The 26,980-nt window shown below is 38.3% G+C and overlaps 5 protein-coding genes and 1 non-coding gene across 6 annotated transcripts; 4 read left to right on the top strand and 2 right to left on the bottom strand.

Moving 5' to 3' along the window:
• Window positions 1-4,162: 4,162 nt before the first annotated feature.
• CBG00249 lies at window positions 4,163-6,867 on the top strand (the record flags this gene model as incomplete). The annotated part of the gene is made up of 8 exons (XM_002645278.1): window positions 4,163-4,236; window positions 4,322-4,385; window positions 4,798-4,940; window positions 5,105-5,192; window positions 5,244-5,633; window positions 6,042-6,163; window positions 6,210-6,608; window positions 6,654-6,867. 8 exons carry the CDS (start codon window positions 4,163-4,165, stop codon window positions 6,865-6,867), a joined length of 1,494 nt encoding a protein of 497 aa, XP_002645324.1.
• Window positions 6,868-7,555: 688 nt separating this feature from the next.
• On the top strand, window positions 7,556-12,719 carry Cbr-cyn-8 (the record flags this gene model as incomplete). The annotated part of the gene is made up of 5 exons (XM_045240186.1): window positions 7,556-7,658; window positions 8,148-8,640; window positions 8,694-9,039; window positions 11,640-11,744; window positions 12,393-12,719. The coding sequence occupies 5 exons, from the start codon at window positions 7,556-7,558 to the stop codon at window positions 12,717-12,719; spliced, it is 1,374 nt and encodes a 457-aa protein (XP_045091509.1).
• A 924-nt stretch (window positions 12,720-13,643) lies between these two features.
• CBG27914 lies at window positions 13,644-16,626 on the top strand (the record flags this gene model as incomplete). Its single annotated transcript, XM_045240185.1, has 7 exons — window positions 13,644-14,035; window positions 14,400-14,613; window positions 14,658-14,771; window positions 14,820-14,906; window positions 14,957-15,078; window positions 16,177-16,312; window positions 16,588-16,626. The coding sequence occupies 7 exons, from the start codon at window positions 13,644-13,646 to the stop codon at window positions 16,624-16,626; spliced, it is 1,104 nt and encodes a 367-aa protein (XP_045097912.1).
• Window positions 16,627-18,789: 2,163 nt separating this feature from the next.
• On the bottom strand, window positions 18,790-20,129 carry Cbr-nlp-14 (the record flags this gene model as incomplete). Its single annotated transcript, XM_002645276.1, has 5 exons — window positions 18,790-19,090; window positions 19,208-19,342; window positions 19,385-19,519; window positions 19,674-19,731; window positions 20,078-20,129. 5 exons carry the CDS (start codon window positions 20,127-20,129, stop codon window positions 18,790-18,792), a joined length of 681 nt encoding a protein of 226 aa, XP_002645322.1.
• Window positions 20,130-22,201: 2,072 nt separating this feature from the next.
• CBG00245 lies at window positions 22,202-22,450 on the bottom strand (the record flags this gene model as incomplete). Its single annotated transcript, XM_002645275.1, has 1 exon — window positions 22,202-22,450. The coding sequence occupies one exon, from the start codon at window positions 22,448-22,450 to the stop codon at window positions 22,202-22,204; it is 249 nt and encodes an 82-aa protein (XP_002645321.1).
• A 3,503-nt stretch (window positions 22,451-25,953) lies between these two features.
• Window positions 25,954-26,025, top strand: CBG28999. The gene has a single exon. It is a non-coding gene (tRNA).
• The last annotated feature ends 955 nt before the right edge of the window (window positions 26,026-26,980 follow it).

Genomic DNA, 26,980 nt, shown 5'->3' with positions numbered 1-26,980 from the left:
CCCACTCCGTCATGTGACGGCGCTAGACAGGCATTCGACTCTTCACAGATTTCCCCTTTTGACCGACTCTCTGTCCTTTCAAAAATTTTCGACCGTTCGCGATGCATTGGCCCTGTTGTTGGAGGTTAGTTGATAAGAAAGTGATAGCCACAGGTATCATTAAACGACCTTTCATGTAGGTACGGGTAATTAAGTGGAGAAATAAAAAAGATTATCAGTAGATAGGAATGAATAGCATCGGTCAAGACATATCCTTAAAAAATAAAAAGTAACTTTGGGATTAATCCAGATGAGTGGATGGGGTGATGGATATGAGTGACAGAAGAAGGGGTGACGAGTCTAGACCATCTTGCTCGCATCTATTCTTCTTTTTTTTAAAGAGAAAGCCTATGGATATTTTTGCTACTAAATCCTCCAAATTTGGATTGTTTCAAAAACATGTGTGCAGGTAAGTGAAAGGATTATTATAAATTGAAAAACGATGTAGAAGGGCCAGTTAGATGTGAATTTTGAAATTACGAGGATAATAATGAAATTCAATTAACAAGGGAACGACAACACCTCGTCAGTTTGAATTTTGATAAAAATTTCAGGATATGTCAAGGATATCCTATCTAGATATCCCTGAAAATTTAAGAACACGCTCGCCAATTTCAGCAGAGTTATATCAGTCCAAAGTTTTAGTACTGGAATCTGTTTATTTGCATGCTTTCCACACATTTTATCCCCGAAACCACTTGGAAAAGAGTTAGAAGACAGCCTGACATTAAGCCGCCTTTCGAACCAATACTAAATGTCGACGGCGTGGTGTCGGGGATGTGGTGGGCGCCAGTAGTCACAAGGCTGTGGTTTCGGACCCTCTAGTGCTTTTTTTTTTGCGACATTTCAGGATCTTTCTGACATATGTTTCAAAATTTTATCAATTCAAAAGAGTAGAGACAAATTTTAGAAAAAAAATTTTCAAAAATTTTTCGAATTATTCAATCACTGGAATGTGGTGGTTTTGAAGCTTTGTTTTTGGACCTATACGGACCATGAATGAATAATGAAAAGCGTGCAATCAAAAATAGACTATCTATCAGTTGTAAAATAATATTTGCAAACAATTATCACTACTTTTTTAAGGATTTTCCAAATTGACAAAAGCTCGATAATATCACCCACCCAAATGGTAGAAAAAATTTTTTCGAAAATTTTTTTTTCAGAAAATGTCTGAATAATGATATCACACATAATTCTGAGTGTAGCAAATCAAGTTTCATGTTCTGGAACCTCCTGGGAGCGGAGAAAATCGCCTTTGAAAATCGCTATTTTTGCACTGAAAACGCGATTTTTGGTACAGAAACTGATATAACTCGGCTGAAAGTGGCGAGCGTGTTCTAAAATTTTCAGGGATGCCTAGATAGGATATCCTTGACATATACTGAACATTTCATCAAAATCCAAACTGACGAGGTGTTGTGGTTCCCTTGTAAGATCTCCAAGCTTTCCGCATCAGTTTTCAGACTGACGGAAGATCCTTTGAATTGAGCAACTTTTTCTTGATGTACTCAAATCTGATGTTTTGAATAAATCGGGCAGCCGCTCAGAAATACGAAAAGGCCTTTTTGGATTTTCAAATTAAAAATTCAGATTCTGAAAAAATTGGAAATTAGAGATTTTAGAATATACCGATTTTTATAGTTTCGGATTTTCAGATATCCGGGATATTCTTATTTCCAAAACTTTTTTGTTTTCGAAATCTTCGGAACAGTCCAATTTCCAAAATTTGGGAATTTAAGGATTTCCGGGATTTTTTAAACATTCAAGTATCAAAATGAAAATTTTTCTTTTTTTTCCTATTAGAAAAACGCTAATTTTCTTTTCAAAAAATTCAAAAATCTAAAAAACTGTAGTGCAAAAATCTGTCATTTTCGAAAAAATCTTGGAAATGTTCCGATCGGAATTTGATTTCAAAAAAAAACAACTCTGGAGGAATTCCGCATATTTTTCGATAAAAAAGTCAGTTCATTTTTTTTAAAACTTCGGAACTTTCTTAATTCCAAATTTTGTTCTACTATCTCTGCTGCCGGTATCTTTGGCGACCAACCCAAAACTACAGTATGACTGGAACTCTGATTTCAATTAGCATTTATTAATAAACTAAAGACAACCTAGCTGGGACTGTATTACATAACATTCCTCAGTGGTAACTGTATACTACTGTAAGCGTCAATATCAAAAATCCCGATTATGTTGTCCATCATCTTTCCCGCTATAAAAGCGCTCCTATAAATTTATTATCAATTCCAAGTTCACCGATACCACTCCCCAATCATCTGTCCATCCTCCGATCTTTCTCCTAGCTATCGACTGATAACAATCAGCTATATATCGTCTGATTACCCCCAAGTTGTTGCATTCCAAATTGTCATAAATAAGCGTTGGTAGCGCACGTCCCACATCTTCAGGCGCCCTTCCCTCCACTTTCTCCGTACGCCTTATCTTTTTTTCTTGCTGTGTTGGTATGCAGTCAATAAGCGGCAGTGTTAATGTAACTTGATAGTCTTCTGGTGGGGGCCCATCTCCTTTCTCTGACCTCTTCGTTTTCTTGAAAACGAAATGAGAGGAGAAAAAAGAAAAATGGTATTGGTATAAGTTTTAAGTTTTAGTCTTACACTCTTCTCCTTATGTCTTTTTCCTTTCTTCCTACCAAACGCTTTTCCTGATAGTTAGTTTCATTTGAGAAGAAAAGAGGGAAAGAAAACAGATTTGCCCATATCATTTGGACTATTCTCGCCCTACTCGCTTTTTTGTTGTTTTGTCACCATTCGCGATATGACAGGTTTCTAATCGAACCCATCATCAAGAACAGTTTTTTTCTTTCCCTATCCTTTGACATTTTTCCAAACCGTTGTGTTTTTATGATTTCCTGGAAACCAAGAATGAGAGGAACTTTGATTAGCCATGAAATGGCAACGACACTTTTCTGGCTGTCGGAAATCGAACACGTAGGGAGGAGAAGAAAATCTGCTGCTGCTGTTTCGACAACTTTTCGCGCATTCCGCATTTACAAGTTACCTTTTTTCTCGATTTTCTCCCACTTGACGCCTCCTGGTGTTCTCTTCGAAAAAAACATGATCTTTCAGTCATCAGTTTTTAAAACCTCCTGTCTGAACCATCTCCGGTCGATGTTGAAAGAAAGGAGTGTGTGTTGATGAACTGACGTATCTGTCAATATCAATTATGAGAAAAGAAACACGTGTTCTTGTTTTTCTTATTTATTGATCTAGAACTTTTTTCGAAAATTGAAAAAAGTCATATTGTCATGTTTATCAATAATTCATAACCCTTGTTCTCTAAAATTATCAGTTTTGCAATTCAAAAATATGAATTTCTAATGAAAATGCCACATAATTCCCCCGGATGAACGAAACTGCTAAATTCGCCTATCTTATAAGCTCAGATTTTCATGAAACGTTCAGGATATGGTCAGAATAGCTTTACTAAAAACCTCTAAATTTTCATAATCCGCTCGCCAGGTTCAGCCAAGTTGTAACAGTTTCTGTATCAAAAATCGCATTTTCATTGTAAAACAGCGATTTTCAGAGACGATTATTTCTACTTCTAGGGCGTTTTGGAACATCAAATTTGCTGTGGTATACTTTAAATTACTAATTTTTTAATTTTCGAATAAATGGTGTGAATCGTGGAAAAATTGAGAGAAAACATTTCTTCGAGAAAATGTCTGGGATATTCCGTCTATTTTAAGTTTAACACAACAAATTTTATGTTATGAAGTGTCCTATAACTTGAGAAAACCGTTTTTGAAAATCACTGTCTTGCACTTACAAAGCGATTCTGGTACTGAAAATGGGCAGAGGATTTTATGATTCTCAGAGGTTTTTAGATAGCCTTTTTCCTAAAAGAGATTTCTATTCGAAATAAGGTTCCTTTGTTAAACAAGCCACAACACAAACTTCCAAACAAATTAATTGTATCTTCTTTCAACAAAAAACCAAACATCTTCGAAAACGAAATCCAATACACTAATTTTGTCACTCCTGACAATCTCGTCACCAGTGTTCTTCAATAGTCACCGTCACTTTCCCTCTCCCATCTCAATTATGTTTTCGCAACACTTTTCTATTTCAATACTAAACAGTAAGCGAAACAGGCAATTATGGTCCCGACTAGTTCATGGCTTCCGATTCTTCTCCGCCGAAAACTACTAAATTGTCGTGTTCCGCTGTTTAGGTGCTTCTCGCACTTCCTGACATCAAATGACTTCAATCATGCAGCTTATTTTTATTAGATTCAATTTTTGAGAAATTCATTTCAGAAGCTATTACATCCCAACTGTAACCGACTTGACGATGGATCAAGCCAAGGAGGAACCACTTACCGTAAGAAAATGGGAAAGTGGGCTATTATTCTTGTCTGGAGCCAATGAACCTTGTGGCAAAAAAATTATTCAAAGGCGCATCGCCGGCCCTGAAGCGAAATCAGGTTTTCACAAATAAGTTTGCTACAGTACTTCGGGATTATTTGTCTGCCAATTTCCCTCAGCGTTTTGCTTGTGTCTGTATAATTCCTTCCAATGCTCATGAATAATCAGCTTTTTTGGATAATGGAAAACCCTCTAAAAATGGGTCAAAATAAATGCTATCCAAAGTACTGTACCAAAGACGCATGAATTTATTTGTTATAACCGTAGCTGCTTTTGCTTCTGGACCGGCGATGTGCCTTTAAATGAATTTTGAGCCATGAGGTTTATTGACGCCGAACAAAAATAATCGTAAACTGAGTTTTTTCCAGTCGTTTGCTGAAAATCCAACAAAGAGCGTTGAGAAGGATGCTTTGGTAGAGCAGGGGGTAAAATTTACCCGGCCAGATCAGGTGAAAAAAGCAAATGTTGCTGAGGCGAAATGGCCATGGTGCAAGGGAAAGGACTATGGAAAGTAAGTTTTTTGAAGGGTGGTGGTGTCTAGGTTTCACGTTTCCAAATCTACTCATCTGTGAATAACTTAAATTTTTTTCGTGAAGTTTCTAAGGAATTTTTGAGAATTTCAAAGTGCGCCTTTTATTTTCGTTTTGCGAAAAAATACTCAATTTTTATTTTCAGGATGCCTCGCTACCTGATTGTCCTCCTCTTGGCGTTCCTTCTTATCGCCGTTGTAGTTATGTTCTACGTATTCCTTCATGTGGGAATGGTAATTACTTCGAAGTTTTGAAAAAAGTTTTTGAAAAATTGAAAGTTCTAGAGAAACACTCCTACTACCGTGGTTCATGAGCCGGAGATAGTTTACACTTTGCCTTCGGAAAGAATTGGTGACGAGGACCTCCATCACGTTGTGACTCTTCCTGTAGACAAGGAAATTGCATCTGAAGAGGATCTGATCACCACTACCACCGATGGATCTGTTAGTGAAATCACGGACGACGTTGTGGAAGAAGCAGAAAAGTCAGAGGACGTCGAGAAGAAAGAAGTTGAAGCAGCGGAGGAACTTCAGGCGGAAACTGCTACTTTAGAAACCACCAAACCTGTATCAACAACTCCAGCGCGACGTCGTAGACCAACTCCAACTCGTAGAATGCCTATTTCGACTAGCACTCTCCAGTTCTACGATCCAGTGGACGATGAAACTACTGAAGTAAGCGCAAATAATTCAGATGATACGAAAACTGGGGTTATTGGGGTACAAAGCAAAGCAATTTAGGGATATACCATCCTCGATTCAGGGGGTATGGAGTACCCTAAAATGTTGATTTTTGCATCCCCGAAATGTAGATTTTGGACCCCTTAATAGTTTTTATACCGTTGAACCCCCAAATTGTTGGACCCCTCCCAATTATAAGCCTAAAATAAGGTCATAAAGCAAATAGGTTGTTTGAATGATACGTCGCAGGGACGTGCCGTCTTGTCCTGGCCGAGTGACTGCGCGCGCTCGGCCACCTCCCTTTCTCTAAGTTTATCCAACTTGTCGGAAGGCTGAAATACAAATTTTCTATCGCTTCCAAGCAGTTAAAACAAACAAAAATTAACTTTCAAAAAATTTCAGTCATGCTTCGACCGTCTCATCACGGGAAGCCCATCTGGAGTGTACAATATTCAGGGACCAAAAGATTACCAGGCATACTGTGATATGGACACAACTACTGGAGGCTGGACTGTCATTCAAAGGTCGGTTGAGCATTTTCCGAGTCTGTATTAGAACTGAAAATTTCAGACGTGTTGACGGAGAAGAGATATTCCAAAGAGGAACCATGAAGAAATACGTCAATGGTTTTGGAAAACTCAATGGTAGTCACTGGTTGGGACTTGAGAAAATGCACTACATGGCTCCTGTCGGATCTCTTCCAGCCACTCTCCGTATTGAGATTCAGGGAGAAACCTGTGACACGACGTGTAGTAGAAGATTTGCCAACAATTGGGTGGGAGAATGGAAAGTGAACTTTGGAGGAAAAGAAGATGGATATAAGATCTACTTCTCCGGAAGAGGCATCGGCAATTTGACTGTTAACGGTTCCGATCCATTTTATGAAGCCAATGGAAAAAGATTCACAACTCTCGACAACGATCAAGACGAGAACACGCAAATGAACTGTGCTGGTTTCCGCATGCTTGGGTAACAAAATTTGGAGATATTTTTTTTTAATTTTTTGTTGTTCAGAGCATGGTGGCACACCGGAGAATGCTCGTCTGTGGGGCTCAATGGCTACTATCAAACAGTCGCTCAGAAATACAATATTAATGACAGAAATCAGAATGACAAGCGATATTTCGTCTGGGCACATGATAAGCACACCATTCACGGATACCCATACATCATCCACGTCCGCAAATCTCTCATGCTCCTCAAACCAGACGTCGAGACACATAAATAAGCTCACCTGTAGTATTTTTGGTCACTGTTTTATATATTTCAAATCCCATTCTAGCCTATCCATGCTCAAACTTCCATTTTTCTCTCAAGGATGATTGTTCCCTCTACAAATCTAGTTCGGCTAGCTTTCCCGCTTTTTTTCATACTTCTCATAACCCTCCAATTCCCCCTTTTCTCTTCTTCCCCCCACAAAAATCAAAACCAAAAAGCCGTTTTGAAACGAGTAAATCTGAAATCTCCATCTACAGTTTTAAGAATCCACTTGTTCTTCTTTTCTTCTTGTATGCACCATTTCATTCATCTTCTCTACTCAAAAATTCCATCAAGATATTTTATCCAATAATAAATTCTTTTCTTTTCCTCTCATTCCGGTGGGGTGTTTTTTCCTTGTTGTTTTGAAGGCATCTATTGATCAGAACGCCAGTTGGCCCTTTCCCTGGGACCATTTTCCTTGTCTGCTGTGTGCGGTCCCACACATACACACCCCAACCGATCAATAACCAACGTTGCACACACAAGGAATCGTCCTTCCACCCCTCAAAACCAGCCAAGTGTTGCAACCGCGCTCTACCAAACGTCTGCGTCTCTCCAACTGCAACTATCTCTGCTGTGTGCGCGCGCACATCGGACTATTCTTGTCGACCTCAAACGCTCATCGTGCTCGTCAGTTCTTCTGGTTTCTCGAAAAAATGTCCTCCCGTGAAGGCCGTGGCAACAAACGGACCTTTTTCGATATCACAATTAATGGAGAACCGGCTGGAAGGATCGTGTTTGCGCTCTACAATCATAGCTGTAAGTTTTTTGTCATTTTCGAAAAATTCGAAATTTATGAAACATTTTTGAATGAATGAAAAACAGAGTGAGGCTTCGCTACTAGCTTCAGGCTTGAGCTAAGCTTTGGCTTTTTTCCTGAAACCTTCATTGAAATTGTTCGGAATCAGCCCCAAATTTAAAACTTACTGGATTTTGGTGTTGGACAACATTTTCGAAAATCTATTGATTTTCCGGCCTTCTACCGTAGAGTAGGGTCTTCAGCTAATGGGAACAGTGACTGAATAGATACTTGCCAAGGGATAGCTGAAGCTTGTCCAGAATTCGCTATGAATTTCTTAGAACTCCATGTTTTCGGCCAAATACCAAAAAATTCAATCACTCGGATTGAAATTTGGTTATTTTGGAAAGCGCAACCGATCAGAATTGTCCATGATGAGTTGAGCTTGAACAGAACGTCTTAAATTTGCCTATTCATATGCTCAACATCACAACCGTTTCATTTTTCAGGTCCAAGTACAGCCGAGAACTTTCGTGCTCTGTGCACTGGCGAGCTTGGTCAACTCTACGGACACAACGCCTCGTATCAAGGATCGATCTTCCACAGGTGCATTAAAGGATTCATGATCCAAGGAGGAGACCTCACCCACAAGAACGGTCAAGGAGGATTTTCGATTTATGGCCGCACATTCGATGACGAGAATCTCTCCTTGCCTCACAATAAGCCATTCCTTCTGTCGATGGCTAACAGAGGTCCGGATACCAATGGATCACAATTCTTTATCACTACCGAGAAGGTTCCGCATCTTGATGGCAAGCATGTCGTGTTTGGAGAGGTGGTAAAAGGCTTTGATGTTGTTAAAAGAATTGAGAAAGTGGAGACTGAAGAGGAAGATATGCCAGTACAACGAGTAACCATTGCGCATTGTGGAGAGATGGTCCGCAAATCAGATGTAATGGCTTCTGACAAGAAGAAGAAACAAGATGAGCAGGGTGCTGAGCCGTGAGTTGCCCCTACAATTGGATCCTAGATATTGTAACTGTTTGTATTCTCAGAGAACCGGTTGGATGCAAAATGGATGATGAGCCAAAAACAGTTAACTGGTTGATGCGTCGATCCAGATCCAGAACCCCAGAAGATAGCAAGAAAAGCAAAAAGGACCGCGAGAGAGGTGGCAATCGTGGCGATCGTAGACGTCACGACCGCCAACGTGACCGTTATGGTCGTGAACGCCGTTCTCGTTCAAGAAGTGGTAGCAGGGATCGCCATCGTGATCGTGAACGTAACCGTGTTCCAGATGAGAGAAGATCCGGAAAAAGACCGGTGAGTATTCCTATTTCAAAAGCTGACTGTGAAGTGAACAAATATGAGCGTGAGCTTGGTGACTGCCAAGAGATTCTAGTAGCGTTGTTAAAGCGAATTTTGGGCCGCTAAAACCTGTACTTTCTAGGCGCGGAACTTTGAGAGTATGTCAGGCGTTCTTTGGCTTGTTTTGACCTCTACAAGAAAGTTAGGCCATGTTTGGGCAGATCTTCCCACCAAATTCTGTAAAAACATGATTAATATAGACTCGACATGGCTATGTCCAAGGTGGTTGGAAACAAGACCGCATTTCGGGACGTTTGTAGGTTGATGTGGACCAAACTATCCGTTCTTCCGGAAATAAGCACAGCTGCCCGAAAACATTCAGAGCCGCTAAGCCATCTAGCTCTACCTACTAGAAGTATCTTAACAAAAAAAAGTTTCGACTCGCTTTTGACTACCTCGGCTACGTCCAAAAATTGTTGTATTAGCCGAGTAACTGCCGGCTCCTACTCAGAACAGTTTGCGCATGTGTGAAAAACGAATATTTCCGTGCATAACTTGTTCAGGGACTGACTCTGTCAACCTAGTTCCATTGATTCGGTGACGCTGTAGTCCTAAGTCCTAAAAAATACTCATTGGCTCGCTCGGTTAAACTTTGAATAATGAACCTTGTAGACTAGGCCTATGCTTCGTCTAAGCTGGCAAACATCAATGAATTTGTGTAATTTTAAGCATGAATTATAGTTTACAGTAGCTTTCAAAGCCTTCAATCTACTAGGAGAATTATAAGTGAGATGAGATAGTGGATGACATTAAAAATTTTTAAAAGAAATCGTTAGACTCGGAGGGCCGTCAGGACTGGTCCGCTTCGCTAGAAAATCTTCAAATCGGCTCAACGATCTTTTCAGAACGTCGACTGATGTTTTGCTATTTTCTGTTTGATAGTACGAAGACAGTTTTAGGCGTTGAAAATCAAAAAATCAGACATCCGAAAAGGAAACTGACTTTTTCTGGAACGATTGGGATAATTCACATGATTTTCTGCAACTTCTAACGGTCTTTCAAACTTTGAAAGAATTTCGGACGAGTCTGGCTCTTGATTCGTGACTTCATGTTGCTCACATGAATCTTCCGGTGTTTCGTCCATGTGTCTCTATTCCTCGCGTCACTCAATGACATCCTTTTTGCATAACTCTTTTTTGTCAGCTAACAACCCGTAGTACTGAAAAGTGCGTTAGCTATCCATTCTCGAGATTTAGCTAAAATCGTCAGTTTTTTCTCAAGGTTGATTTCTTTAGGTTATGAAAATTAACTATTTTCTCGTACTTGTCGAGTTCAGATACAATGAGAAGTGGTCCGGCCCGGCCCTGTTGGCAAAGTTCAGATTCTGCATATTTGTTAAATCCCGACCCGGCGCGCTAGCCCGGGTTCCAAATATTTCAAAATTTTTCTGTTGATTTTTGATACATTTTAGTCAGAATGATCATTTTGTACGAAAATTAGCCCAAAACCCTTTTTAAAGACATGTATGAGATTCTGGAGTTACAAAGCTCTGGTTTTCTTAGAATTTCCGAAGTTTTAATGCAATTTTTGAAAAAGTTCAAAGTTCCGATACTTTGGTGAGAGCGACATGTCTTGAGAAATTTAATTCGAGTTAGAATTCAATAAACCGCTCTCATAAATTTTCGAAAAATTAGCTATCCCGGTCTACGAGGCTGGTGTCCCGAAGAATTAATTCGACGTTGTCCTGACCTGGCCCGTCCCACCCGGCTGGTCCACCGAGTCAGACGGAATTCGACAAGTATGCCTTGTCTAGATTTTCCGTTACTTGGATGGCCGGCCCGGGCCGGCCCGCTTGGTTCAAAACTCTCGGCTTAATTGAATTTTTACCAAAAAATCAAATTTCATTATGCCAAGTAAGAAATTTTTTTCTCATTACGACCTCAAAACAGTTTTTTTGACAGAATCAGCCTCTAGTGTGGATTTTCATTTATTAAGAAGAACTTCAATTTTGAAAAATGATGATTCGCTCTGAAATTTCGAAATTTTCAAAAAGCGGGCCGGCCCGCGAGCCGGCCATGTGTTAATTTTTCCGGTCCGGTCCAACCAGCTTTCAGAAAAATCTCAGCCCGGCCATGGCCCTGCCCGGCCATCTTTTCCACAAGTATGGTTATTTCCTGGTTTTGAGATTGACTCCAATTGTGACATAAGTAGATTGATCTGACGCATGAAAAGCACAACTCCCATATTTCCAAAAAATTAAACCCGAATTCCGACATTCTCGAAATTCTCCAATCTTGATTCTAAAAAGTGCACTTGGATATAATCACACTTCCTCACGTGATCACTCGCCACTCAGCTATGATCCGCTGGTTATATTCGTCAAAATACCGTAGTTCTTCACTTAAAATTTTCCTCTCGGCCTCCTTTTCTCTCTTCTGAGCTCCGCCCAAATAACTTCTTGGGTTGAGTATTGGCAACCGGACTCTCTCACGAGTTCACAATTTGCACTTTACTTTGGCTCCATGGTTCCCGAAGTCAGCTAGCTGCACCGAGCACTCAGATTCAGTAGTTTTCCCTTCAATGTGGGGTGAATGCGTGGTGAGCCAATTATATCCTCCGACAAAAAATGAGTTACTGCGTTTTCATCGGAAGATGAAAGTTTCTATTTTTTGAAAACACCGTAATACTTTCAGGTCATCACCAACAAGGATGGAATCAAGGTTCGTGGACGAGGAAAGCTCACTTTCATGGGATCAAGAGACCGATCAACGACTCCACCGCATTGGAAGCGTGAAGAGGTTTGTTATTATTCTGAACCAGAGGGTCACGGTAGCTGGAAAAAGCTAACAGAGGCCTGTGAAATAAGTTTCGAAAGTTTTCAAAATGGAATTGCTATCAGAATCATTCCAAGAAAAGATTTGTGAAAAAAACGCCGATCGAAAGGATAAATCAAGAATTGAGAAAAATAGTGGAACTGAAAAAGGACAGCATTATCTGTTTTTAATCTCACTATTGTTAGTCGGAAATTTCAAAAAAAAAGTCGTTCAGAATAAAATTTCGCTCTAAACTTGACGAGGATGCATTTCGGGATTAAAATTTCATCATTTTGTCTCCATATTTCAATTTGTACATCCCACATTCTAACAATTAGAATTTTGGAATACCGACTTTCCGAAAATAATTTTTGAGAATTTCTCAGATTTCCGAAATTCCATAACAAAATAAAAATTCGTATCAATTTAAAATTCTAAAACTTTAGAAAAAATTTGTTCCGCTCATCTCTGAGATTTTTGAGTTTTGCTTCCCAAATTTTGTGAACAAAAACCGAGTTCAACGAACGAAATCCGAAAAAAACGTGAAATTAGAAAACATGCATTCATTGAGTTAATTGCTCAGCTCGACGATAACTCTACTTAAATACGTTGTTTAACACAATAATGTTTCAGAGCAAGAAACTGACCCTGGAGGAACATCAGAAGCGCCAGGAAGAGATGGAGGAAAGAAAACGATTGCGAGCTGAACGTGAGAAGGAGGACGTTGAAAGAAAAGAACGCGAAGAGAAAGAGGCTATGGAAAGGGCAGCTCAGCGCGAGCTGGAACGCCAGGAGGAAGAAGAGGCCAGAAAAAGAAGCAGATCCAATTCTCCACAGTCTCCAAGAGTCAAACAAGAACTAATGTCGCAACGTCAAGAATCGAAAGCGGAATCCAACTCTTCTAGATCATCTTCTTCATCATCTGGCTCTTCATCGTCGTCGGATTCCGACTCGGATTAGATGTTGTTTGTGTTGTGTTCTTTTTCTCCACTTTTGTATCATCTAAGTTTTTGAAGCACGGCATATTCAGAATACATGCGAATTTTGAAGATAATGTCGAACCTTTCAAAAAACTGCTCTTAAAGTATTGATCTTTGTTATGTTCCTTATTTATTTCGTGAATTCGTGGTCCAACTTTCTTTCTGAAAAATTTTTTTTTTGTTGTTTTTTTCTGGATTTCCATACTGTTTCTTTTTTGCATGATGGTATTTTGTGAATTGTTGATGACGTATTAAGCAGAAAATGATTCAACTGTGACATGTTTCTTGAATATTAAATTATTTTCATTCCCTCAATGGTCCCATTTATTTTCTCATCATTTCCACTCTTGTCTTATAAACTCTGTTCTTATTTTTCGAGTGATATTCTTATCATGTTCCTCATTTTTGATCCTATATAAATCTGTGTTGTTCGTGGTTGGTGTTTCGTTTTGTTGGAACTTCTGGAGTTTTGAAAGTTCAGAACTTGGGAGTAGATTTAGGCAGTAATTATTCTAGAAATAGAAAACGCATTGGTCTTTGGTCAAGTTGCATTTTGATAATTGGTCAAGAATATTTCTGATGCCAACAAACAAAAAAAAACGCTCCACAATTGGATTCCATTAAAAGAGCATTCACCTAATCATTTTGTTTTCAACACTCACAATTTTCTCTAAATATTTTGTTTCCTTCTACTGTCGCAATAGTATCTCTCGTTTCTCTTCATTCTACGATAAAGAAATAAAACATTCTCGTCCATTCCCCCCCCCCTCAAAAATTTTATCGTTCTCTTCTCGTTTTTCTTATTCGGTCGTTTTTTCGAGTACCGTTCTATATTTGTTTCTGCATTTTCTTCTTAATTGCCTTCTTGATTTCTTCATACGGTTTTCTCAATTTCAGTTCCCCCATGGAACCCAGGCAATTGGGTGAAGCCGTTACTGAGGAAAGTGATGAGGAAATTATAGATTTGCCCTTGGCGGACGATGATGACAAAAGCTCTATGATGAGTTCGGATGACTCTCCGACATACAGCGGCCGGAGTATGGAGCTTTGTGAAGACAACTGCAGTGTCTGTCTAGATAGTAGAGAGGCTGAGGCTGATCTGTCAGTAGAATTAGAAGAAATGGAAACCGCAGAATCTACTGGAGTGATGGAAGAAACCGCGATGGATTTAGCAGAACTAGAAGAGGAAGAAGAAATAGTGGCGGCCGCTGTTCCAGAGGTAGAGCAAGCTGTAATACCATTTGGTCGGCCTCGCACAGTGACCCCAGAAGAACTTCATCGAGTTTACCATAGCGAGTAAGTTACATTAGATTTTACTTTCACTTTTCAAAGTTGCCTCTCTCTCTCTCTCTAAACTGGTTTCTTAAAAAATGATTATCTTCTGAAGGTGTCGAGGCCAACACCTAACGGCCGCGCGATGACAAAAAAGGTATCTAAGAAAACGTCTCTACCAATAGAAACGAACTTTTGGGTCAGCGAAAGTGTCGTGTGATAAATGACTTTTCATTTCTTATCTTTTTGCAAAAGACACGTTCATAATGTTGAGAAAAATCCAATTTTTGACAGTTGATAAGGGAGCACGACCAATTTCGGCAGTCTAGATTCCAGCAGGAGCGAAGTCCGAAAAAAACTTTAAAAAATAAAAACATCGAATTTGCAGATTGGCGTTGAATGAGATATCCGCTTACTTTGGACCTTACCGCATAATTTTTGATGTGGTCAGTGGGAATTTAATGATGGGAAGGATAATTATCATGCTGAGCAATTTTGAGCCAGAGTTGAGGAAACACTTTTATAAGATGGCTGATGGAAATCGCACAAATCGTAGTTTTTCGGGAACAATTTTTCATCGGAAAACTAATAAGTTCATTGAGGTTGAGTAACTTTTCGCAACAAAATATGAAACAGTTTTTTTCAGGGAGGAGTGCTCACCAGTTCAAACGATACCTCGACAGTGGAATCTCTCTATACAACAAAACCTGTGAATAACCCCAAATTTTATAGCAAATATGTAATGATTGCGAACCGAAACGTGAGTTTACAAACTTCAAACGATTCTGAGAAACGATTTTCATTTCAGATTCATGACGACTACCGAGGAACACGTTTCCTGATTACCACGAGCCCCTTGTTGCACTGCGACCAGGATCACATTCCACTAGGCACTGTGAGTTTTTCGTTTACTCAAATTATTTTCTCTAGTTATTATTATTTCAGATTGTTTGCGGACGAGAGATATTCGATCAGATTGCCGAACTACCATGTGACCAAGATGGGAAATTCCTCTCTACGCTATCCATTCATCACTCTGTAAATCACAAATTGACAAAAGATCAATGGTAAGGAGAGTTATGAATTAAATTTTTTTTTCAGGTGAATGTTTGAGTCAAGATTAGAATGAGAATGGTCCCTTTAATAGAAGGGGTTCTCTAACAGATTGGCCCTTCTAATAAAACTAAAAAATAAAGGCACTGAAAGGCCCCTTCAAAATTGTGTTGTTTGGAATTGAAAAAAATTCCGTTCGTTTCCCGTGAAACGTATACCGGAAGTTTCACAGTTTCATAAAAATTGTTGAAATTTTTCTTCTCGAAAATTTGTTCAGTTTTGATTATCAATTTTCTTGAATTTCGAACGATAATTTAGCAATTTTTTCCTGAGAAAATTATTGCCGCGTTCAAAGTTGATTTCCAGGAGAAAGTTTCTGGAAAACGCTGTCCAAAGTTGCCATTGTTTTCCAGAGGCCTCCGCTTCAATACCCGCCGTAAATCGACATGAATCAACAGAAAAAACGCAGTCAAAACGAGTGCTACAGTAGTTTAGTGTTACTGGAAATCTGAAAACAATGACAGCTTTGGACAGGTTTTTCCAGGAAATTTCTTCTGGAAATTAACTTTTAACGCGGCATATAGAATCCGCTCGCCAGTACTTCCAAGTGAACATCTGAACAACACAATGCGCAGTGCCGGTTCATAAGATGAACAAAAACCATATTTTCAATTGATTTTCAACCATTTTAACCATTTTAATATATATGGTCATTTCCAATCATCAAAAAATTTTTGAAGGGTGTGAAAAAAACATAGAATGAAAACTTTGCACTTACAAAATTTAAGAAATTGTCTTATTTTGAAGATATTTGCCGTTTTCTCGAAGACATCATTTTTGGCTCGTTTTTGCACTGAAAAAGTGAAAAAGAACCAAAATCGTCGATTAGCTGAAATACTAGGAACTTTCAAAAAATTCTGTGATTCGATTTCAAAGCTTTTTCCAGGTCCGTTTTACACCCTCCAAAAATTTCAAATTGATCCGAACCATGAGAGCCGAGCACCCGGACTCCAAAAAATTGTGAAAATGGCGAAAAATCAACTGAAAACTATTTTTTTGTAAATCTTATTGACCGGTAGTTTATACAATTCAAGGTAAAAATTTGTTTACAGGCTTCGCTGTGGAAAGTACGAGAAACCATGGCAACGAGATTTGAAGCGAGCACTGTTACCACGCTATCAAGTCCGGAAGCTGAGTCGTCAATCTTCCAACAACGCGTCTGAAAGTGTATCCGGCGGAAGGTCACAGGTACTCATCTTAATCTCAAACTATCCCTTCACTTGAAAATGTTCTTTTGAAACTTTCTTTTTTTCTCGAAATTTAGTTCCTCCAAAGAACTCGTTCATAGTATGACGTTAGAAGAAATGTATATTTTTGGAAGGGCCTCCTGCATTCACGCATCACTAGAGCATGAAAAAATCTGAAGGAGTGTCCAAATGATTTTTCGAAAGTGTGGTCAGAATGAATAATTGGTATCGAATGTGTTTTGATAGCATTGATATTGAAAATAAAACAATTTTCAGAACCATCGAGACGATTCGCCATCGGAACAAGTCAACTGATGAGGAATTCGTGTTTGCTGGAATCTGCATATTTTTCTTGAACTTTAATTTTATCAAATATCCTGATTTGTCATTAAAACTTCCCAGTATCGTATTGATCCCAGCCTTTCCTTTGCCCCTATTCTCTCATCTTTGTAATACCGATGATTTTCCATTAAACTTAAGCTGTCTGTTCCATTGGTAGAAATCGAATCATTGTCAGAGCGTCCCAGTATTATTTTCCATCAATTCCCCTTCATCCGCTGTTAGTTGTTTCTTTCGACAGATGAAAAAATACATTCCTACTGTACTGTTTCTCCATTCATATTGTTCTCCTTACATCTGCCTGTTCGGAAATGTTAACTTTTCTCATAAATTGTGAAATTTGGAGTTTCTGAATTACTCATTCTTATCTCTTGTTTCCAGAGTTCCTAATTCTGAACGAACTACACTACCGGCAATAAATCTGTTAAAAACGTGGTTTTCAGTTGATTTTGACCATTTTCAGGAGTTTGGAGCTTGGTTGTCAAATGTCGGATCACTTTGAAAAGTTTGGAGATTATAAAATAGATCTAGATTGAACACTTTGCATTCACAGAATTTTTTAAAGAATGTTTTTCAGATATTTGCCGATTTCTGAAAGACATCCATTTTTGGCACGTTTTTGTACCCGATATAGTGAAAAAAGCCGGTGTCTTTCAGAATTCAGCAAATACCTGGAAAACTAGAAATTTTCAAAAAATTCTGTGAATGCAACGTTTTCAATCTAGATCTGTTTTATAATTTCCAAAATTATCAAAGTGGTCCGACACTGGACAACCAAGCTCCAGGCTCTTAAAAATGGCCAAAATCAATTTAAGAACACGTTTTTCATATATTTATGGCCAGCAAAGTACGTCGTCAAAACATCTGCTTTGGGAACATCTGAAGTTTGTACTTCTTTCTTACGAAAAACGTCTCGAAGACCTCCAGTACGAAAGTGCACGAAACAATACGTTCTTCTCATGAATGAGTCCCAAGAGAGTGTCTATGTCATTTTTGACGATGGTCATTGTTTGAAACATAAAATGGGAGGAACAACGGTCCCGAAATAGGACTTTTCTGTTCATACGCTTTTATTGTCGTTTTTTTTTTGGTTCCGGCTTGGAGTTTTCTGTGAGACTACCCGAAAATATGAAATCATGGAAATAAATTGATCATATATTCAAAGATCCAAGTCGCACATTGAGCACAAGAACCTAAGATCCTGAATATTGTTTACTTAAGAATCTGGCATTCACACAGAATATGTATTTTTGGAAACACTCTTCAAAAATTGTTACCAAATTTAGTGTCAACTTTGAACTCATTTACTCATTCACACGTGTGCTCTTATTCCATTCTATTCACAACTTTTGACCCTCGTGGCAAGTTTGTTCCTTTCTCTGTAAAATCAAATAAATAAGGTGATGAATAATGAATGAGTACCATCCAACACCCACAACTAGCGTGCCACCCACGTCCTGGGAAAAATAAGGCAGGAGAAAAAAGAAGTAAATGAAACAAAACTTTGAAATAATAATATTGAAAGTATTTTAAAGGCTTGAAATAAAGTGTCTAGTGCAGTGTGTACTTGCGCGGCGCATCTTCCTTGTTGCCGCCGCCTCGTTTCAAATGTTTTTCCAATTAAAAAACGTTTCAAGAGACCACCCTCCCTCCCTCACGTTTATTTGCTCACTCATTTATTTTAGTGCTCAGTGGGTCCTTGATTAAATCAAACGTTTGATTCGTTGAGCTAAATAAAACGAAAATCACAAATTGAATCATTTATTCTGACGCTCAAGCTGGTTTCTCGAAAATAAATAAATATATCAAAATTAAAAATGACAAGAATGGTTGGGAAGGGAATGGTTTGGAACAATTGGAATGAGATGGGTTCGTGTTGTGTTTTTGTTATTTTTATTTAATAGCATTTCAGTTTTGAAACAAATTTTTTAAAGATGCAATTTTTAAAAAGTGTAAAGTGAAAGCAAAATAATACGTGCTGTGGTTTTTGTAAGAATTCCGATTTAGTTCTGTAGGCAAATGTGTTTAAGAGGGGCGTTTAACAGGGATAGCAAGAACACAAGAACACAGAAGGAAGGGGTGAGAATGATTTAATAAAAATTTAATATTTTTCAAAATAGAAGATCAATAGTTTAACAGTTAGTGTTGCTTGTTAAAACCTCTCAAATTCCGGAACACTGAGCGGAGTTTACTGGATTGGTGCTTGAAAGATGATCTCTTGTCAAATCCGAATCCCTGTCCGTCCAACGAGTTGAGGGCTCTTTTGTCGAACCCGAATCCGGCGCCATCGAGCCCATCTAAGGCCCGCTTTTCGAAACCGAATCCGGCTCCGTCAAGTGAGTTGAGAGCTCTTTTGTCGAATCCAAATCCAGCACCATCGAGCCCATCAAGGGCTCGTTTCTCAAAGCCAAAGCCAGCTCCATCCAAAGAGTTGAGGGCTCTAGAAAAAAGATCTTTGAGTGTTGTTTTCAGTCCAGCAGGTGTGAACTTTAGGTATATTCAACAGGTGATTTAAGTCTAACTGGTTACGCATGATCTGTAACCTCAACCTTCTTACCTTTTTTCAAATCCGAATCCCTGTCCGTCCAAAGAGTTCAACGCTCTCTTGTCAAACCCGAATCCGGCACCATCAAGCCCGTCGAGAGCTCGCTTTTCGAATCCGAATCCAGCTCCGTCCAATGAGTTCAGTGCGCTGAAATGTAGAAATTAATATCTAGATAATTATGCTTCTTACCGTTTGTCAAATCCGAATCCCATACCATCAAGACCATCCAAAGCGCGCTTCTCAAAACCGAACCCTTGACCGTCCAGTGAGTTCAGTGCACGCTTCTCGAAACCGAAACCAGCACCGTCCAGCGAGTTGAGAGCTCTGGAAAAATTTCGAAATATTTTTACATATTTTGAAATCTCAAAGACCGGATATAATATTCCAGAGATCAAAAGTGTATCCGTCAATGGTCCGATGACCTCCCCTCCCCATGATTATATCAGATTAGTCAGGGCCCCTTATTTTAGTCCCTCACCTCTTATCGAATCCAAATCCGCTTCCGTCTAGTCCATCGAGCGCACGTCGCGGGCGAGCTGTAATTTAATTTTCACTTGTGCACTTTCGTACTAGTCTGGCCCCCGATCCCGGAACTAAGAAAGAATGTCTGTTCTGTTTTTTTAATTGTCTAATTGCTTGATTCAAACAATCTCCTATTTTGATACCTTTGAACTGTTAAACGCAAATCTCTCAAATCCCTGGTATCTGTATAAATGGCAAAAAACCTAAACACTAGTAAAGCGGAATTTAGCACTTTGCACCCAAGGGACCCGAATGAATCACGGCCCGGAAAAAACCGGGTGCGTAGGAAGAACCCATTTGTTATACGAGAAAGAGCGTACAAAGACTATTTTGAACATCTAGGAGTTATGAAAAACGTACCTGCGTAGACTGCGGAAGAGGCAACAAGGAGGAGAACGATGGGGTGCAGCATTGTGTGCGTGTGTTACCCGGAAAGCACTGACGACTGAAACACAAAAAAAAAGTTATGGTCTCTAATGGGTCAAAAATGTAACGTCAGAGACAAGAAAAGTGTGAGTCAGAAAAGGGGCAAAACATAAATCAAACCCACACGCGCCGTTATGAGGGTGGAAGCAGTGGATTGAAGGAAAGGACGGAAAAAGAGCAAGAAAAAAAAACAGAAATAGGGGCGGAGTCTCAGGAGTAAGCTGATGTTCTTTTTCTATCGGGTCGTAAATAGCTGTGACGTTGACAAGAATGGGGAGGGGAGACTACTCTAATCGAAAAAGTGATGGGAGGCGTAAGTCGACTCCCAACACTAAGAGAGCATCCTAGGGGCGGAGCTTCAGAAATGAGAAGATAGGGTTGGATGCGGATGAGGATGAAAATGAAATGAGGAGAAGTCGAAAAATAGGAATGTTTCAAAATTCACGTAGGCAATTCCAGCAATTCCAAAAAAGAGATAAGGATCTCTTAGACGAATTCTTGGGAAAAATTGTGTCAATTACAAGATATGACAGGGGTCATGATCATTTGCATGTCTGATGTTTTTCATTCCTCATTTTGTGTTGCTCTCATTTGTTTTTGTTTTGGAAGTTTCGTGGTCAGCCTGTCTGGGGGCAGATCAGTGGCAAAAGATTGTAGATCATCAGATAACACTGAATCACGGGAATTTTGAAGTTTCATGAGCAATTTTTTGTTGTTGTGATAAACAGTTTAAATTCTGGTTTCTGTTTTCCTATTGGCTTCTTCTCTGGATCTGATTCTTCTTGTAAAGCGATACTGAAAACAACAGTTCATCAGAAGCCTGAATTTTCAATTACTATGTTCTTAGAAAAGGCTTCTAGGCGTTCCTAAAACTTGACGATGCTCATAATAACGTCATTCTCAAATTATTGGAAAAAGCGAACAAAATTTCGAATCAGTACGAAGAACTAGACAACCGAAGAACGGAAGAAAAATGAGATGAAAATCAAGACATTCTGAAAGTAATAGGGTTCCTTCAAATTAAAATTTTAAGAATGAAAGACTCCATAGAGCCTGTCGTATATATATATGAGCCCACGCTACGCCATGAGGTTCTTCCCCTCCCAGGCTCCGCCCATTTCTCATCCACACCCACTCCGACCGGCTCCTGACAACGAGGAACAGTGGGAGTTTTGAAGACGGAGGAACGAAATAAATACGATGAGAATGAGAAATACGAAAATTTGTATGATACCGTAGAAAAGGAGAATAGAAAAATGGAGAATTTTTCGAAAAATTTTTTGGCAATATGTATGGAAATGAGTTGACGCATTTTGGCTACTGTGAGAAATGGATAGAGAAGAGCTCATGGGTTAGGAGGTAATTTGAATTTATATTGATATTCTTTTATCCTGGTTTACTTGGTAATAAGGAACCGAAATGATGGGAATGGGAACGTCAATGCGACACATTTCCATATAGACAGGATGGGTTTCTTAAGGTACCAAAACTCAAATGAAGCGTTTTCGTCATATTTGAATTTTCAAAATACGTCCATGACTCACACTTTTAAAAGAGCAACGTAGTCTGGTTTCGTTTAGCCTATTAAATCAGTCAATTGTGAAATATGATGCTATATTTTACACATAGATCACTCAAAAGTTAGGAATGATTATCGAAATACATAGGATTAAAGTTTTAAACTGAATTTTCAAGCTGTATAATTTGCTGAATTTGTTTCGGAAAACCTCCAAAGGATTACAGTAGGATGTGTTTAGTAGTTTTGTTGCTGACCACTTCAATCAAGATTTTTTTACCTAATTCCAATTCCATCTTTTGATTTTCATATAAAGCTATGGAAAGAATAAAATGAGGCTTCATTTTCATGGAAAAGAATTTCGAATTTTCGAAAATTGCATTTCGTGAAACATAAGGTTTCTTTTCGTCTAGATCCTTCGATTCATTCAGGTCAAACAAACACGGATTTCTCTTTCTTCAAATGTTTCCTGTCTACAGAACCCGGAATTGTTATTCCAACAATACTGCCCACACGTGAAGGTTGGTAAGATGATGATGTTGTCAAAATGTTGCCCGGAAGCAATAAATTCGTAGAAAAACGGCGCTGTCGGTTGTTGATTGATTCGTCGTCTTGCTGATTACGGGTCGAAACTCTTCTGGAAACGAAGTTGTAGGAGGGTCTGGCTCTGGATGATGGATTGGTATGCAAAGGCGCATGTCGGATCCCTGGGTCCCGTATAAGCAACTCGTCACGTGAATGGAATACTGATCAACAATCATTGAGTCACTAATCAGCCAATCAGTAATCATGAGCGTAGACGAAACACGGAAAAAAAAAGTTGAGCTCGAAGAACAATACGCACTTTTGAAGACGCTCCTCTTTTTTTCAGTCTGTTTCATTTGTTAACTAATTAGAAGCATGGAGATGACGGAAAAAGCGGGGGGTCTTGGGAAACGTCATCAAGACAAATGGCAAGAATAAGGAAGCAGAATTCTGATTAATTAATTCCACAGTTCCCTCGCAGTTCTATTTTTATACAAAACGTTTTTATACGAGTCTGAAGGTTGGAACGAAAACAGACGTTATCAGAAATTCAAATGAACATCATTTTGTCCTAGGAATGGCACACACACATATAAACCTAGCACGCAAAATTTAACTAAATCTCATCATTCTGCGAACACCTATGACTCAATCCATTTCGAAATTTTAGATAGCATCTAGTGTTATTGTTTTGTCTTCTTTCGAATTGCTATTTACCAATCATTAATTAAGCTGATTCTGTCTTTAGCTGACGATGTCAAAACAAAGCCGAGTAATTTTAGTAATTGAAATAGAAGGATATACGAATAGTGGTGGTACAAAATGAAATAAGAGTTTGTTCCGAAAAATGGGTGGACTAACTTTGAAAACAATTAGGCATTCAAAAAGTGCAGGTTTCGAAAAAAAAAAGAAACAACGAAAAATAAACGATTTGTGTTCCGAAAACCTATTGTTCCCTCAAACGGTGGGCGGAAAATGCTCATTCTCCGGAATTGGTTTTTTTCATTATATGAGTGAACAATGAGTTTGATCCGTTGGAATTTTGAAGAGGGGGAATGTGAGAAAACATTATGAATAAACCATAGAATCAAGGACCATAAGAGGTTTTTGGAAGTTTTTTGTTGATTTTCAAAATTTTTGGTTCCATTCTCTCCATGGGTGCTCAGAGATCTGAATGAATTAGAGAAATAATGTCAATAGAGTGTTAAAGTTACAGTAGTTTTCTCCTCCCACACATCATCTCTCCAGAAATAATAATTGTACCTTTTCTAACGTTTTCCGGTGTACTTCCGAGCTGAAATTCTGACGCTAGTGGTTGCTTCATACTCCCACACCTTATTTGAAACCCTCTCTCAATTTTTCATTCAACTGCATGGCTCACAAATTTTATGTAAGGTCTTCATCAATTGACAAATCTTTTCCTGAAGACGTGTGACAGACAAACGGGTGATGGCGGAAACTAATGGAAAGGGCAAAGAGAATAGGAAGATGATGGCAATTAAACTACTCATCATCATCTTCAGTCTCGCGGATTTATGAGCCGTGACATCATGATGAGACCCCCATTATTTTTGTCACGGGAAACATTTTAATATGAGAAGTATAAAGTAGAGAACAAATCATAAGGAAGGGGAACTGAGTCATTTTTAGTAAAGTGAGAAATTTCTAATGAGTTTATCCAGACACAATGAGGGTGGAATTGAGAGTTGTTTCAGTGAACGAGGAGTCTTATGGGGACATTTTTGAAAATAACAACATTTTGAACTATATGAAATGTTGCAATTGTGTAAGGGACAATGGAAGAACGTGAAGTGTCTTTTAATTTTGATCTTGGAATTTTTCTCCCAAGGAAACCTCAATACCTTGTAAATTCAGATTTTAATGAGCTTCAAGGATCGGTTGTGAATCGGTTATCTAGACACCTTTGAAAATTTTAGAATCTAGTCACCAGTTTCAGTACCAAAAATTACGTTTTCAGTGCAAAATAGCGATTCTCAAAAACGACTTTCCTAACTTCTAGGACGTTTCAGAACATGCAATTTATTGTGTTTTACTCAAAATGAAGTTCGGTTCACTAAAAATAGAACATCTTTTTTAAAAATTATTATTCTCGATTTTTCCACTATTTTGAGATCCATTAAAAATTTTCAAATAAGTTTTTTTTAATGTCTGAAACGTGAATTTTTGATTTATTCTAAGTATAAAACAACAAATTTCGTATTCTGGAACGTCTTAGTAGTTGAGAAAATCATTTTTCAAAATAGCTGTTTTGCACTGACAACTGGTTATTTGGTATTGAAACTGAACAATTTGGCAGAAACTGGCCAACGGATTCTGAAAACTTCAGAAGTGTCTGGAAAAGCTATCCTTAACCCATCCTGAAAGTTTCATCGAAATCTGGGTTTACAAGGTGTTGAGGTTCCCTTGTCAGAAAAGTTCTTTTTTTTAGAAACCTTAGATCAAAATTCAAAAACACTCTACGTTCAAAAATTTTACAGAAAACATGGATTTTGAGGTTCTATTTCTCCCGGATTAAAACTTCAAAACACGGAGTTCAAAAAGGAATGCTATACGAAAAAAAAACTCAAAAAATATCTTCGGATTAGAACTCTGAAATATTGTCCTGCACACTCCAATTTTTATTTGAAAATCTCAATTTTTTCATAAAACATGAAAAAATATGGGCGAAAAAAAAAACACACGAAAGAGAACCAATCATCCCAAGAATAAGAGTTCAAAAACAGGAACCACTTTTTGGGCTACTAGACCAGAACAAATAAGGGACGTCTAAATTACTACTACCTCTTCGTTTCACTAAAAATAGAAAATCCAATACGTTCGGAATTTCAGAACTTCCGGGATGAGCAACTTCCAAAAATATAGAAAACAAGACCCAATTTGCACGAAGAACCGAAATCTTCAAAACTAACTTAAATAGTTTCGACGAGACTGACGTGTACGTCTGAGTTGAGTTCTTGTTACCAGACACGTGACCCCCCACCCCTTTTTCAAGTGTTTTGTTTCTTTGTGGGGTGGGTCCGAGGTCTCTTTTGTCATCACTACTGGTGGCCGGGGGGATGGCTCGGCACTGATGGCGGCGTATTCAATTTGTACCACCCATGGGACCTCATTTGACAAGTGTTTCAAAAATTCGAATGTCCGTTTTTCTTTTTTTTTGCGGGTGGCAGGCGGTCCCTGACACCGACGCGCTGGGTCAAGTTCTTTTTTTTGTGATGGACTGAAGATAAATGGGTTGATCGTGACATCACTGATATTGCTCGGTTAGAGAGTGATAATTCATGCAGGATATTTATACATTTTTTGAATGGAGACCACAAACTAGAATTTTCGGAGTGGCCTTCTCGGAATTTTTCGAAATGTCAAAATATTCGAATATCAATTTTAGGATTATTCCCGATTTTCAAATCTTCGTGAATAGTTCGGCTGGAATTTCATTCCGAAAATGAAATTAATTTTCGAAATTTTCGGAATTTCGAAGTCTGTTTCAAACATTCTTGGACCACAAACTTCTGGTAGACGTAACCACTACAAACTGCTTAACTAACTTACTCATTTTTATTCACCAAAAATCACCAATACATTTACGCTGATAGTATAGTCTGATCAATGCAAAAAATGGCTTCCATTGTTGATATAATCTTTTCGTTCCGCGGCGAACACAATACCTTTCGCAAAACCTGTCTCCGCACACATTATCTTCACCTGCTTCATCAGTCATAAACGGGAAAAGGTGGTGTTGAGAGTGTACGGTTCCATGGTGTAGCGGTTAGCACTCAGGACTTTGAATCCTGCGACCCGAGTTCAAATCTCGGTGGAACCTATCGTTTTGTATTATTTTTAAAAATATTTTTGTCATTTTTTTTGTTTTGGGAGTACCATTAAACAAGTAGTTTTTAAATTTAATGAAACACGTGAGCATCAGAAAATTGTTTTTTAATTTTTTGATACAGAAATACTTGTTCAAAAAAAAAACAGAAATATCTAAAAATTGAATGTTAAAAATGAAAATAAAAACAAGAAAAAACAAAAATGGCTTCAAAAAGTCAGTATGTATATTCCAAGACTTCACACCCCAGGTGGTTTAGTACATAACTGAATCACCTTCACATTCAAACACAAACCACATGCTTAAATTTCTTTTTAAGATGAATTAGGAAATCAAAACAAACAGCAATAGATCAGTAAACATCAATGATCATCAGTTGAATAGTTATTCAATTTATACGAGACTTCATTCTCTTCATTTTCCTCCTCAAATTCAATTAAATTGTTTTTGTTGTATTCTGTATATTTTTTTCAATTTTTAGAAAAAGCGTAACTAATCAATTTGTCTGGTTAAAGTTCGAGAATTTCAATGAGGTTGGTTGCTCATGTAGAAAACGTTCGAACATAGCTAAAAACAGAAGAAAAGCAATTCGTTATAAAGAAAGAATAACGGGGGGTTAGAAATAAATGAGTTCGTTTTTAGTATTTTTTCCTGTTTTTAACGAACCATAAGACACAAAGACAAGGAATGGAAAACAACTCAAACTTTGATATTGCTCGGAAAACAATTGGTTTCCCCATATATTTTTCCAGAATGCCCAGCAATGTCTAGAGTCGATTCTCAGCATGCACCATGAAAAGAATATAAATCGATTCTATGTGGAACTAGAAATTTGGTATTCAGGAAGTGAAATGAGAAAACAAGGAAAAAAATGAGAAGAATTCGAAATCCTGATGGTCAACTAATGGTCAATGAGTTGTTTCAAATTGAGTTTGAAGATGTTCTAGGA

This window comes from Caenorhabditis briggsae (genome assembly GCF_000004555.2).
Source record: "Caenorhabditis briggsae complete genome, chrX, whole genome shotgun sequence".
In the NCBI taxonomy this organism is placed as follows: Eukaryota; Metazoa; Nematoda; class Chromadorea; order Rhabditida; family Rhabditidae; genus Caenorhabditis; species Caenorhabditis briggsae.
This window is presented reverse-complemented; position numbering and strand designations above follow the sequence as displayed.